Here is a 12,460-nt window from a genome sequence, read left to right on the forward strand (position 1 = left end):
TATAAAACTGAATTACTTTGCTGGATACCGGAAACTAACACAATATTGTAAATCAACTATGAAAGTGAAAAGTGAAAGTGAAGTCTCTCAGTCGTGTCTCTTTGTGACCCCATGGACCGAAGCCTACCAGGCTCCTCCGTCCATGGGATTTTCCAGGCAAGAATTTTGGAGTGGGTTGCTGTTTCATTCTCCAGGGGATCTTCCCGACCCAGGGATCACACTCAGGTCTCCCACATTATAGGCATACGCTTTACCATCTGAGCCATCAGAGAAGCCCCTTCAATCAACTATACTCCAGTATAAAATAAAAATTAAAAAAACAAGAAAATTGTAGCCTGGGGTTGTTGAGAAAGTACCTCCCTCATACAAAGTAGAAAATGGTATCATTGCAAAAATGATTTTTCATGTATAGTTTTATTAAGTACATTTGAAGAAATTAATATTTATAGCATAGAAATGAATACTATCTGAATTGATTTAAGAGCCAAAGAAATATGCATATTGTTGTTTGCTGTTTATCCCACCTAGATATTTATCATAAAGTGTTGTGTGTCCTCATGGTTTTGAGGAACCTCTAATTCAAACTTCTTTGAATCTAAATTATTTCTTACACCCACAGATTCAGCTAAATTCAACTTTCACTCAAAACATTCTGTTTCTTTTGCTTGTGCTCAGCCACTCAACCATGTACAACTCTTTTTGACACCATGGACTATAGCCCACCAGACTCCTTTGTCCATGGGACTTCTGAGGCAAGAATACTGGAGTTGGTTGCCATTTCTTACTCCAGCGGATCTTTCCAACCCAGGGATCTAACCTGAGTCTCCTGCATTGGAAATTGGATTCTTTACTATTGTGCCACCTGGGAAGTACCCTTTACTCTGCCTTCTCCTTTCTGTGCTGTATCTTGTATGTAGAAAAACCGCCACATCACTAAGTCCTGCCCTCTTTAATTTCACATCTGTTTCCTTCACTTCTATTGCCCTTGTTCACAAGGTCATTGGAACTGATATGAGTTCATGTGTACAAAACAGTTGGCCCCATGCTGATCCCTTGATCAACAGTCTGTGAATCTCGCTTCGTGCCCTCAGATTTAACTGAACCTAATAATGGAAATAATGGAAGCAACAGTTAGAACTGGACATGGAACAACAGACTGGTTCCAAATAGGAAAAGGAGTACGTCAAGGCTGTATATTGTCACCCTGCTTATTTAACTTATATGCAGAGTACATCATGAGAAACGCTGGGCTGGAAGAAACACAAGCTGGAATCAAGATTGCCGGGAGAAATATCAATAACCTCAGATATGCGGATGACACGACCCTTATGGCAGAAAGTGAAGAAGAACTAAAGAGCCTCTTGATGAAGGTGAAGGAGGAGAGTGAAAAAGTTGGCTTAAAGCTCAACGTTCAGAAAACTAAGATCATGGCATCTGGTCCCATCACTCCATGGGAAATAGATGGGGAAACAGTGGAAACAGTGTCAGACTTTATTTTTGGGGGCTCCAGAATCACTGCTGATGGTGACTGCAGCCATGAAATTAGAAGACGCTTACTCCTTGGAAGGAAGGTTATGGCCAACCTAGATAGCATGTTTAAAAGCAGAGACATTACTTTGCCAACAAAAATCCGTCTAGTCAAGACTATGGTTTTTCCAGTGATCATGTATGGATGTGAGAGTTGGACGGTGAAGAAAGCTGAGCACCGCAGAATTGATGCTTTTGAACTGTGGTGTTGGAGAAGACTCTTGAGAGTTTCTTGGACTGCAGGGAGATCCAATCAATCCATCCTAAAGGAGATCAATCCTGGGTGTTCATTGGAAGGTCTGATGTTGAGGCTGAAACTCCAATACTTTGGCCACCTCATGCGAAGGGTTGACTCATTGGAAAAGACCCTACTGCTGGGTAGGATTGGGGGCGGGAGGAGAAGGGGACGACAGAGGATGAGATGGTTGGATGGCATCACCGACTCGATGGACATGGGTTTGGGTAGACTCCGGGAGTTGGTGATGGACAGAGAGGCCTGGCGTGCTGCAATTCATGGGGTCGCAGAGAGTCGGACACGACTGAGCGACTGAACTGAACTGAACTGAATAATGGAAAACTTTCCTTAATTAATCCCACCCACCAACAATTTCAAGGCATTGTTACTTTTATGCAAGCTTGCTTATGTTTCTATTTTATTGAGGATTAGAACTTAAACTCCTTGAAGGCAGGAACTCAATCTGAATATTTTTATGTGCCCTATCCGTCAAACGATTGGTATTAAGTGTTGCATCCAGCTTCCAATTAGCAGATAATTTTTTTCTGTAGGTTTTTATAAATTATGATTAAAAATATAGTCATCAAAGGCAAAAGGCGAAGGGGGCAGGAGAGGATGAGGTGGTTAGATAGCATCACTGGCTCAATGGGCATGAATTTGAGCAAACTCCAGGAGATAGTGGAGAAGCCTGGTGTGCTCCAGTCCATGGGGTTGCAGAGAGTCAGATACGAATTAGCAACTGAACAACAATAAAATATATAACATTAGCTTATCATCCTAACCATTTTTGAGTGTACAGTTCAATAGTGTTGTGAAACAGATCTCCATAGCTTTTTTCTCTTGCAAAATGGAAACTCTATACCCATTAAAAAACTCTACTCTCTCCTTCCCTTTGTTCCCTGGTAACCACCCTTGAACTTTCTGTTTCTATGTATTTGACTGCTTTAGATACCTTATACAAATGGACCACATAGTATTTGTCTTTTTGTGACTGGCTTATTTAACTTAGTATAATGTCCTCAAGTTTCATTCATGGTGTAGCATGTGATAGTACTTGCTTCCTTTTTATGACTGAATATCATTCCAGTTTCCGTATATGCCACATTTTGTTTATCTATTCATCTGTTGATGGGCCTTTGGGTTGCTCCCACCTCTTGGCTGTTGTGAATTGTGTTGCTGTGAACACGGGTGTGCAAATATCTTTTTGAGACTCTGCTTTCAATTCTTTGGGATATAGTCCCTGAAGTGGGATTGCTGGATCCTATGGTGGTTCTATTTTAAAAAGTTCTGAGAAACTGCCAGAGATACTGTTTCCTGGCAGTATGGTAATTGGAGAATTGGTTTTTAATTATTTGCTTTATATGTGCTAAAATTTTGGGTGATTGAGCTTTTGTAAATATATGTCAAGAGGTTAACAAAGCTGGGGGCTTGGCTTTCCAATTTGTCCTTATTGTTACCCCGTTTAGGTTATCTTGGAATTTAGCTACTTTTTTCCCCCCTTTGATATTCTATCTTTTAACCTTATCTGATGGTCATGAGCAAGGTCACAGTTTAATTATGGTTCAAAATTTTAGTTTTCGAGATATGAGGACATTTTCTTGTGGATAATTGGCTTAAGAAAGCCTCAAGGGAATCATGAGGAAGTTTACTCCTCTCTCCCTGTCAAGATCTGTCTATTATCAATAGTTTTCTGATCTGCTGCTGCTGTTGCTGCTAAGTCGCTTGAGTCGTGTCCGACTCTGTGCGACCCCATAGACGGCAGCCCACCAGGCTCCTCTGTCCCTGGGATTCTCCAGGCAAGAATACTGGAGTGAGTTGCCGTTTCCTTCTCCAATGCATGCATGCATGCTAAGTCACTTCAGTCGTGTCCAACTCTGTGCGACCCTATGGACAGCAGCCCACCAGGCTCCTCTGTCCACCGGATTCTCTAGGCAAGAATACTGGAGTGGGTTGCCATTTCTGATCTAAGGTCTTAAATAAGTGATGACACAGGGGAGTGGGCTCTTTTGGGTATTCTCCATTTGCTAAAAAGAAAAAGTTATTGATAAAAAGATTTATTGCTCTACTATCTGTACACGTGTTCAAAAGGAAAATCAGCATTTATTCATTATGCCTCTGTCAAATTTGTACAGTTGCCATGGGTAACTTAATTTTGAAAATAAGCCCAGTGTTCTTCATATTCTTCAGGTACATTATGACTTCGGTCTGCGTAATATTCTGTCAGTTCTGCGAACCCTGGGAGCAGCCAAAAGAGCCAGCCCCATGGATACGGAGTCCACGATCGTCATGCGTGTGCTACGAGATATGAATCTTTCCAAACTGGTGAGGTTCACAGATGGAGATGTTCCACTTGCTTAAATTTCAGTTTAAGCGCAAATGAGATTTAGAAATATTTATTTAAAGAGCTCATTTAAAATGCTTAATTATCAGATGAAGCACTTTAAATTTCATAGAGCATGACTTTAAATTACATTTTTTCAGAAGTAATTTCTGTGGTGACTCATATCTAGTCTAACACATGTCTATTCCAATAGAATTAAAATGGATTAAAAAAAAATCCATGTCTCAAGTTTCCAGATACCTTGAAATTTTTGTGTTTTAGAGCTATAATCCCACCTTTTTTAAAGTAGACTTTGGCAGGAAATTGTATGTAAGATTTTGCAAGTGTGTAAAATCTCACATTCTTTGATTTCACAGTTGAGACTGATAATCAGTCATCTGGTTATCAGTGAATCTATATACAGTGAATCTATATCTATATGGATGATATATTTTTCAAAGTAAAAGTATGAATTAAACAAATTTCATTTCATGAATTTGCCACTCTGTTTCATTTGAAAAATTCTTTTTCATTTAAATAAGAAACTATAGGTTATGTAGTAACTCCCTAAACTGGTTGTTTTACAGAAAGTTGTCACATAGGCAGTATTTTCTTTCCTTCTATTTTCTTCCTTTTTTTCCCTCTTCTTCTCTACCCTCCATCCCTTTTAAAAACTAATTTTTAATGCATGGGAAACATGATGAAAATATTTCTCAACTTCAGCGGAGATATTTTATTTATTACTGGCTGTGATAAAGTCATCTGAAATGTATCACTCGTTTTCAGTTTACCTGATATTGCTGTGCTTGTGCCAAAAGAGTTGGTCTGATTTCCTTTCTTTTCTTTTTGAGATTGATGAGGATGAACCTTTATTTTTGAGTCTGATTGAAGATCTCTTCCCAAATATTCTTCTGGACAAGGCGGGTTACCCTGAACTGGAAACGGCAATTAGTAGACAGGTAACATGTTTCACAGGACATCAAGCTATGTTTTCCTTTCATCTGAATTTCATGAGAATCAAGTGGAGCTGGTGTGGTCTAAATCTACAGATTCTGAGAACAACACCAAGGCTGTGACTACAGCTTTAAGAGAAGCCATTGCACACCATTAGTAGAATTTTTCCTGCCAGGGGGTCTCCTAATGTTGTTCAACCACAGTTAGCCATGTGCTAGTGGCACTGCTACTGATGGAGAGCATTCCACACCAGATTCCCAAGGGAAAGTGATGGGTCAGCATGGGCCGGTGGGGTGCGGCCTGCTGCCTTACCTGTGCTAGGCTTGGTTCTCTCTGCATCCCTGGCGTTTGTTTATCATGTTGCTTTCGTGTCCTGACTCCTGCTGTTGAGAGTCATCTGGAGTGATCTCATGTGGCTCCTTCGCTGTCCCTCTTTCCCCCCAGGCCAAGGATCACTTGTGATTTCTTCCTTGGGCTCTGAGGGATCCATCATGTTAAGTGGATCAGGAGGTGTCTGGATTTCCCATGATACTTGGTGCAGCTTTCACTTTTTATCATCTTGCTGTGCTGTGCTGTGCCAAGTGGCTTCAGTCGTCTCCGACTCTTTGTGACTCTTTGGACTGTAGCCCACCAGGCTTCTCTGTCCATGGATTCCAGCCCAATACTGGAGTGGGTTGCCATAGCCACCTCCAGGAGAACTTATTCTCCTGCATTGGTAGGCAGATTCTTTACCACTAACACCTCCTGGGAAGCCCTATAATCTTTCTAGGAATGGAAATGAATCATGAAAATCTTGTGCCTCAATTTCCTTTCCTATGAAAAAGCGTTTGGAAAAAAAAGTTTTATAGAAATGGTGACTAGCTCATATTTATAAAATGCATTTCAATTCTTTGAATGTATTTGTAATAAAAATTAAATATAGTAGTATTTTATGGAGACTTTCCCTTTAAAAATCAGTGTATAAAAATCTTAATCTCCCAAACAGGTAAAAGTGATAATTCATTTTGCAAATAGGTTCGTCATCATATGGCCAACTTAATTGTAGCATTGCCTAAAATGCTAAGTATAAACTAACTTATAAAGTGACTTATATTTGTAATTTGTAGCATATGAGAAATCTGAAGAGTCAATAGATAGCATAAAATAATACATAAGTACTCTCCAAAAATTATTTAAGTAAAAATAAAAGCATCATTTATAGTAAATTTAAGCATAGCATGAAGATTAAGATCATGGACCTTAGGGCTGAATCTTGGGGTCAGATCCTTACTCCATAACTTTACAATGAATAATCTTGGGTAAATTACTTAGTTTCTTTGTGTCTCAGTTTCCTTATCTGTAAAATGAAGATATCATTTGTACTAAGCTCATAGAAGTTTAAATTTAGAATAGTATTTCACAGAGTAGCTTCCCTACATCTGTTTGATAGAGAAAAACTATCCATTAGATTTACAAAGATGGCTTGGCAGTTGTATGGAATTTCAGTCAACTTGGTATGCTTGAAATGATCTTTTATGCTAAATATTATCTTCTAAATTAAACATCTAAAATAATTTTGCTATTTGAGCCTTTGTTCTTAAGTTGCTCCTATGTGTACGTTCATGTAAATACAAGTGTTTGTAATTCCCTAAGTCAGGTATGAATTAGGTTGAGATATAATTTTGATTATGTTCAGCCTGCTTTTTGTCTAGGTGTATATATTTTCTATTGTGGTAAAACTCATTATATAAAAGGTATATTTATACCTTTTAAACTATTTTTTAAGTGTACAGCTCAGTGGTATTAAATACATTCATTGTATTGTGTAAACATCACTACTGTTTGCCTTCAGAACTTTTTCCATCTTTCCAAACTGGCACGTCATATGTATTAATAATAACTCCCCATACCTCTAACCTTGCTCCATGTCTGTACTTATTTTGAACACAACGATAAGTCCTGATTGGTGTTTATGTGGGGATTTTGTTTTATTTTCAGGTTGAAGAAGCTGGTTTAATCAACCATCCTCCTTGGAAACTGAAAGTCATCCAGCTGTTTGAAACACAGAGAGTGCGGCATGGAATGATGACCCTAGGGCCAAGTGGAGCAGGGAAGACCACCTGCATCCACACCTTGATGAAAGCCATGACAGGTAAGGGGACAGTCAAGCCTCATTACCCTGGGGACACGTTTTGTGACATGTGAATGCTCTGAGAGGAACACAAATATAGATGTATATTAACATATTTTTATAGGAGGAGACCTCTTGGAAAAGGAAATGGCAACCCACTCTTGTATTCTTGTCTGGGAAATTCCATGGACAGAGAAGCCTGGCGGGCTACAGTCCGCAGGGACTTTACAGGGACTTTACTTTGCAACCTTTACAGGTTGCAAAGAGTCAGAGATGACTGAGCGTGCATGCAACAATATTAGAGTTGAATAGCATGGGGTCGCAAAAGAGTCAGACATGACTTAGCGACTAAACAGCAGCAGCAGCATGTAAGATACAACTTTTTTGAATATTGGATACATTTTAGAGATAACATAATACATTAATAGACCAGAGGAGAAAAACATTTTTTTTCCAGCTTATATTTTAAATTAAAAAAAATTTTTTATTTGACTGTGCTGCATGGCATGCGGGATCTTAGTTTCCCAATCAGGGATCAAACTGTGCTCCCTGCAGTGGAAGCGCAGAGTCCTAACCACTGGACTGCCAGGGAACCCCCATTTCCAGCTTTATTCAGATATTATTTTGACACGCATATAAGTTTAAGGTGTGCAGTGTGCTGATTTGATCCATATATATGTTGCGAAATTATTGTCACCATAGCATTAGTTACCATCTCCATCATATCACGTAATAACCATTTCTTTTTTGTGATGACAGCATTTAAGATCTATTGATAGTTTCTTAGAAATATTCAAATATTTGTATGATACAGTATTATTAGCTATAATCACCATGCTGATACATTAGGTAGCCAAACTTGCTAATTTTATAACTAGAATTTTGTATCCTTTTCCAGTATCTCTCCATGCCCCACCCCCATCTCTTGTAACTACAATTCTACAATCCATTTCTCTGTTGTTGTTCAGTCGCTAAGTCATGTCTGACTCTTTGTGACCCCACGGACTGCAGCATGCCAGGCTTCCCTCTCCTTCAGTATCTCTGGGATTCCCTAATAGCTCAGTTGGTAAAGAATCTGCCTGCAATGCAGGAGACCCCAGTTCGATTCCTGGGTTGGGAAGATCTGCTGGAGAAGGGATAGGCTACCCACTCCAGTATTCTTGAGCTTCCCTTGTGGCTCAGCTGGTAAAGAATCCGCCTGTAATGTGGAAAACTTGGGTTTGATCCTTGGGTTGGGAAGATCCCCTGGAGAAGGGAAAGGCTACCCACTCCAGTATTCTGGCCTGAAGAATTCCATGGACTGTATGGGGTCGCAAAGAGTCAGACATGACAGACTTTCGCTTTCACTTTCACTATCTCCTGGAGCTTGCTCAAACTCTTGTCCATTGAGTTGCTGATGCCATCCAACCATCTCATCCTCTGTCGTCCCCTTCTCCTCCTCCTCCAATCTTTCCCAGCATCAGCATCTTTTCCAAAGAGTCAGCTCTTTGCATCAGGTAGCCAAGATATTGGAGCTTCTGTTAAAGCTGTTTCTCTGAGTTTGACATTTTTAGATTCCACATATAAGTGATACCACACAGTATTTGTCTTTCTGTGTCTGACTTATTTCATTTAGCATGATACCCTCAAAGTCCATCCATGTTTTCACAAATGGCAGGATGTTCTTATATTTTGTGGATGAATAATATTCCATTGCGTATGTGTGCCATGTCTTCTTTATTCATTCATCCATGGACAGAAACAAGATTGTTTCTATATCTTGGATTTTCGGAATAATGCAAACATTTTTTTAAAGTGATTTCATGGACTGTTTTATATATTTTACATATGTTATGCCATTTAGTTTTCAAAATGATCTTGAGATGTGACTGCTGTTATCCCCATATTGGACAAAAAAGTCAAGATTCAACTTCAGAAATACTCAACGTCAAAAAGGTGATAAATAATGAGACTCAAAGTTAAGGTCAGAGCTCATTAAGGTAAAACCCAGAATTTTCCTAGTATACCATACCATTTCACAATTATGACTTAATATAAGATGCTTAATATATGACATATAAGATCCAGGTCTCCTGCATTGCAGGTGGATTCTTTACCAGCTGAGCCACCAAGGAAGCCCAAGAAGACTGGAGTGGGTAGCCTATCCCTTCTTCAGGAGATCTTCCCAACCCAGGAATCAAATTGGGGTCTCCTGCATTGCAGGCAGATTCTTCACCAGCTGAGCTACCAGGGAAGCCCCAATATAAGATGCTACCTCTCAAAAATATAAGATAATTCCAAACCTGATTCTTAAATTCTATGTATTGAAAAATCACCCTAACTGTAAACTAATTTCCTGCCCTGAATCAGATATTTTTCTTGAGACGTGAAATCAGTGCACTTAATTTCCAGATGTCCCTAAGCCTTACATCTAAGCCCCTAACCCAGGGTCACCTAAGCATAATGGCTATTGCCTTATTCAGAATTATCCTTGTATTCTCTGGTTCTTATTAGACGCTGATGACTTTCTTCTTAAAAGTATTGGCAACCCTTAGTCATGGTAGTTAAGTTCGAAAATTTCACAGAACTTTGGCTGTTAGAATACACCATGCATTGTCCCACAGGGAAAAGCTGCTTGGCTGGGTTTCCGGTTAGCTTATGGAACCTCAGTGCACTGATATTGGTTGGTAGTGATGGTCTATATTTTTCTAGGGTCCTGCACACGTTGGATTTAGTCTGTTTCCTCAGCTATGGGATGAAGTGAATTCTGTACAATAGGACTCTACGTGGGGGTCCTCACACTGAGACAGGATTATACTCTCAGCTAGCACCTACCTCCGCTAAAACTGAGATTTCACACCTGCAGGACTTTATCATGTGATTTTCATGTGTGCTATTAAAATTCTATTTGGGGATCTTTATATAGCATTAAAATGATGTATTCCCTCTCTTAAACTATGCTTAATGATACTTTTGTTGGTATGAAGCTGCCTTCTGTTAATAAACTACAAATGTGCTGGGTACAGGTACCTGAGCAAAATGAGTGGTGGTGGTGGTGGTTTAGCCGTGTCTGACTCTTGCATTTCCAGAGTGGGCAACCCACCAGACCCCTCTGTCCACGGGATTTTCCAGACAAGAGTACTGAAGTGGGTTGCCATTTCCTTCTTCAGGGGATCTTCCTGACCCAGGGATCGAACCTGGGTCTCCTGCATTGTGGGCCGATTCTTTACCAACTGAGCCACCTGGGAAGCCCTAGTGTCTTAAAATGAGTACTAAATAGTTTAGTATAGTATAGATATATTATGTATAATATGTGTACACTATGTAATCAATATGGCATCACTGGCTTTAGAGAAGGTCTTTGCAAAAATGAATAAATTATTAGACTACTTGCTGTTTGTTGACTTGTTCTTGGTTTTAGTTTGTAGTACTTTGGTGCAGTCTCAAAAACCCAATGATCTCAGTTTGTTTTCCAGGCAAGGCGTTCAACAACACAGTAATCCAAGTCTATGCCGCAACCACTAATGTTGATGAAGCCAAAGTTGAATAGTTTTACAAAAACCTACAAGACCTTCTAGAACTAATGCCAAGCAGGCATGAAAGAAAAATTGCCTTGTCTTGAAAGAGTTTACAGTGTAGTGAAGTGACACAGATAATTGGAACTCAGCATAGAAGATTGGACATGGGGAAGATTTGGACATTTATGGTGTGAGCAGAGGCAAAGGAGATCAGAAACCTTTCTAAGGCATTCTGGAAAGGCTTACAGAGCAGGTGCTACTTCATCTGAGGTTTGAGGGTTAAATAGCAGATGGATAAAAGATATTCTTAGCAGAATGAAGAGGCTGAGTAGACAGAAGGGACAGGTGAGAGCCTGATATACCAGGGGAAGTGCTCTAGTATGGATGAGATGTAATTTGTGTTGGGGGGGTGGGGGTGGGGAGACACGGAGGGGTAGCCAATGCTACTGGTGCCCAGGGCCAGCTCTGTTTGGCCCTCCCCTGCTACAGATACAACTGTTGGACAGTTTCTCCCCCAAACACCAGTGGTATCTCTGAGTTTGTCAGCCTTATGCCTTTCCAGTTACTGGGAACTGGCTCAGCCTGGAATAAGGGATTGGGTGGGATCTAATGCTCCTGAGGCAGCCATCTCCTCAGCCAATATGGCAGAAAGAGTGGAAGGCAAATGTCCATCTCCTCCTGTCTCCTAGAGGGACACTCCATCTGTGACCAGCTCACCAACAAACTCTTTACTGGCTTTCTCTCTTTTCCTGTCTCACTGTCTTTCACCTGAATTCAAACTTCCAGTTCCCCTGTCTTTATCTCAGGCTTTGCTTCTGGCGGAACTCAGATTGAAGCAAGGGCACAGCATGAGAAGCTTTGTAACTTTAGCTGAACTCTTAGATTTTATCCTGTGGGCGATGGGAAGCCGTAGAGCTGGGGAATGGTGTGAGTAGCCCTGTGTGCCATGAAGAACACAGACTGTGGACAGGAGGACCTAAGGAGCAGACAGCAAGAAAGGAATTCTTACTCTGGGGCAGATTCCATGAAGGTGGAAAGAATTAAGAGTAATTAGTTGAACTAACATTTGAAAAGTCAAGCATTCTTTTTCTTAAAGTGCTCGTATAAAAATATTATGGGATTTTAAATGAAAATGATACAATTCTACCCACAACCATAATGAAATGATTTGTGTTAGTTTCTCTTAGAAGGGCAACAGATCAAGTCCAGTTTTCATCTATGCTACTGTCATACATTTGAAGAGTTTGCTGGCCTTTTGTAAAGTGTGATTAGATTTTTTTTTAGAAGTATTGCTAGTCTTATGGATATCATTTATTGAAAAACCTGCATTGTGCCTAAGTTGAACTTCAGCACTGTAAAATATTGCAAATAATTAACCCTGATTCTTTTTCTGATTTTTGAAAAAGAGAACTATCATTTAATTTTCAAGAAAAGTTTTAATTAAACACCTTTCCAGTGTGCATATCCATTTGTGTGCCTGTGTTTGTCAATCTTTCATGCAATGTGTAACATTTTAGCCTCTATTTTTATGATTTTGCATTTTAAATCTTTAAAAAAATTTTATTGAAATATATTTGATTTACATATTGTATTCGTTTCAGGTGTACAGCAAAGTGATTCCATCATATATATATATATATATATATATGTATATATATATATATATATATATTCTTTTCTAGATTCTCCTCCCTTATAGGTTATTCAGTTCAGTTCAGTCGCTCAGTCGTGTCCAACTCTTTGTGACCCCATGAATCGCAGCACGCCAGGCCTCCCTGTCCATCACCAACTCCCAGAGTCTACCCAAACTCATGTCC

The 12,460-nt window shown here is 39.7% G+C and overlaps 1 protein-coding gene across 1 annotated transcript in view; it reads left to right on the forward strand.

Annotated features, from left to right (window-relative positions):
* DNAH5 (dynein axonemal heavy chain 5) overlaps positions 1–12,460 on the forward strand; it is a 310,603-nt gene that overhangs the window by 160,790 nt on the left and 137,353 nt on the right. The window contains exons 39-41 of the mRNA XM_081520843.1: positions 3,950–4,084; positions 4,934–5,041; positions 7,014–7,167. Coding sequence (XP_081376969.1) covers positions 3,950–4,084; positions 4,934–5,041; positions 7,014–7,167 — 397 coding nt within the window. The remainder of the gene's footprint in view (positions 1–3,949; positions 4,085–4,933; positions 5,042–7,013; positions 7,168–12,460) is intronic.

This window comes from Giraffa tippelskirchi, chromosome 8, assembly GCF_054371585.1.
Source record: "Giraffa tippelskirchi isolate mGirTip1 chromosome 8, T2T-mGirTip1v1.2.pri, whole genome shotgun sequence".
Taxonomy (NCBI): Eukaryota; Metazoa; Chordata; class Mammalia; order Artiodactyla; family Giraffidae; genus Giraffa; species Giraffa tippelskirchi.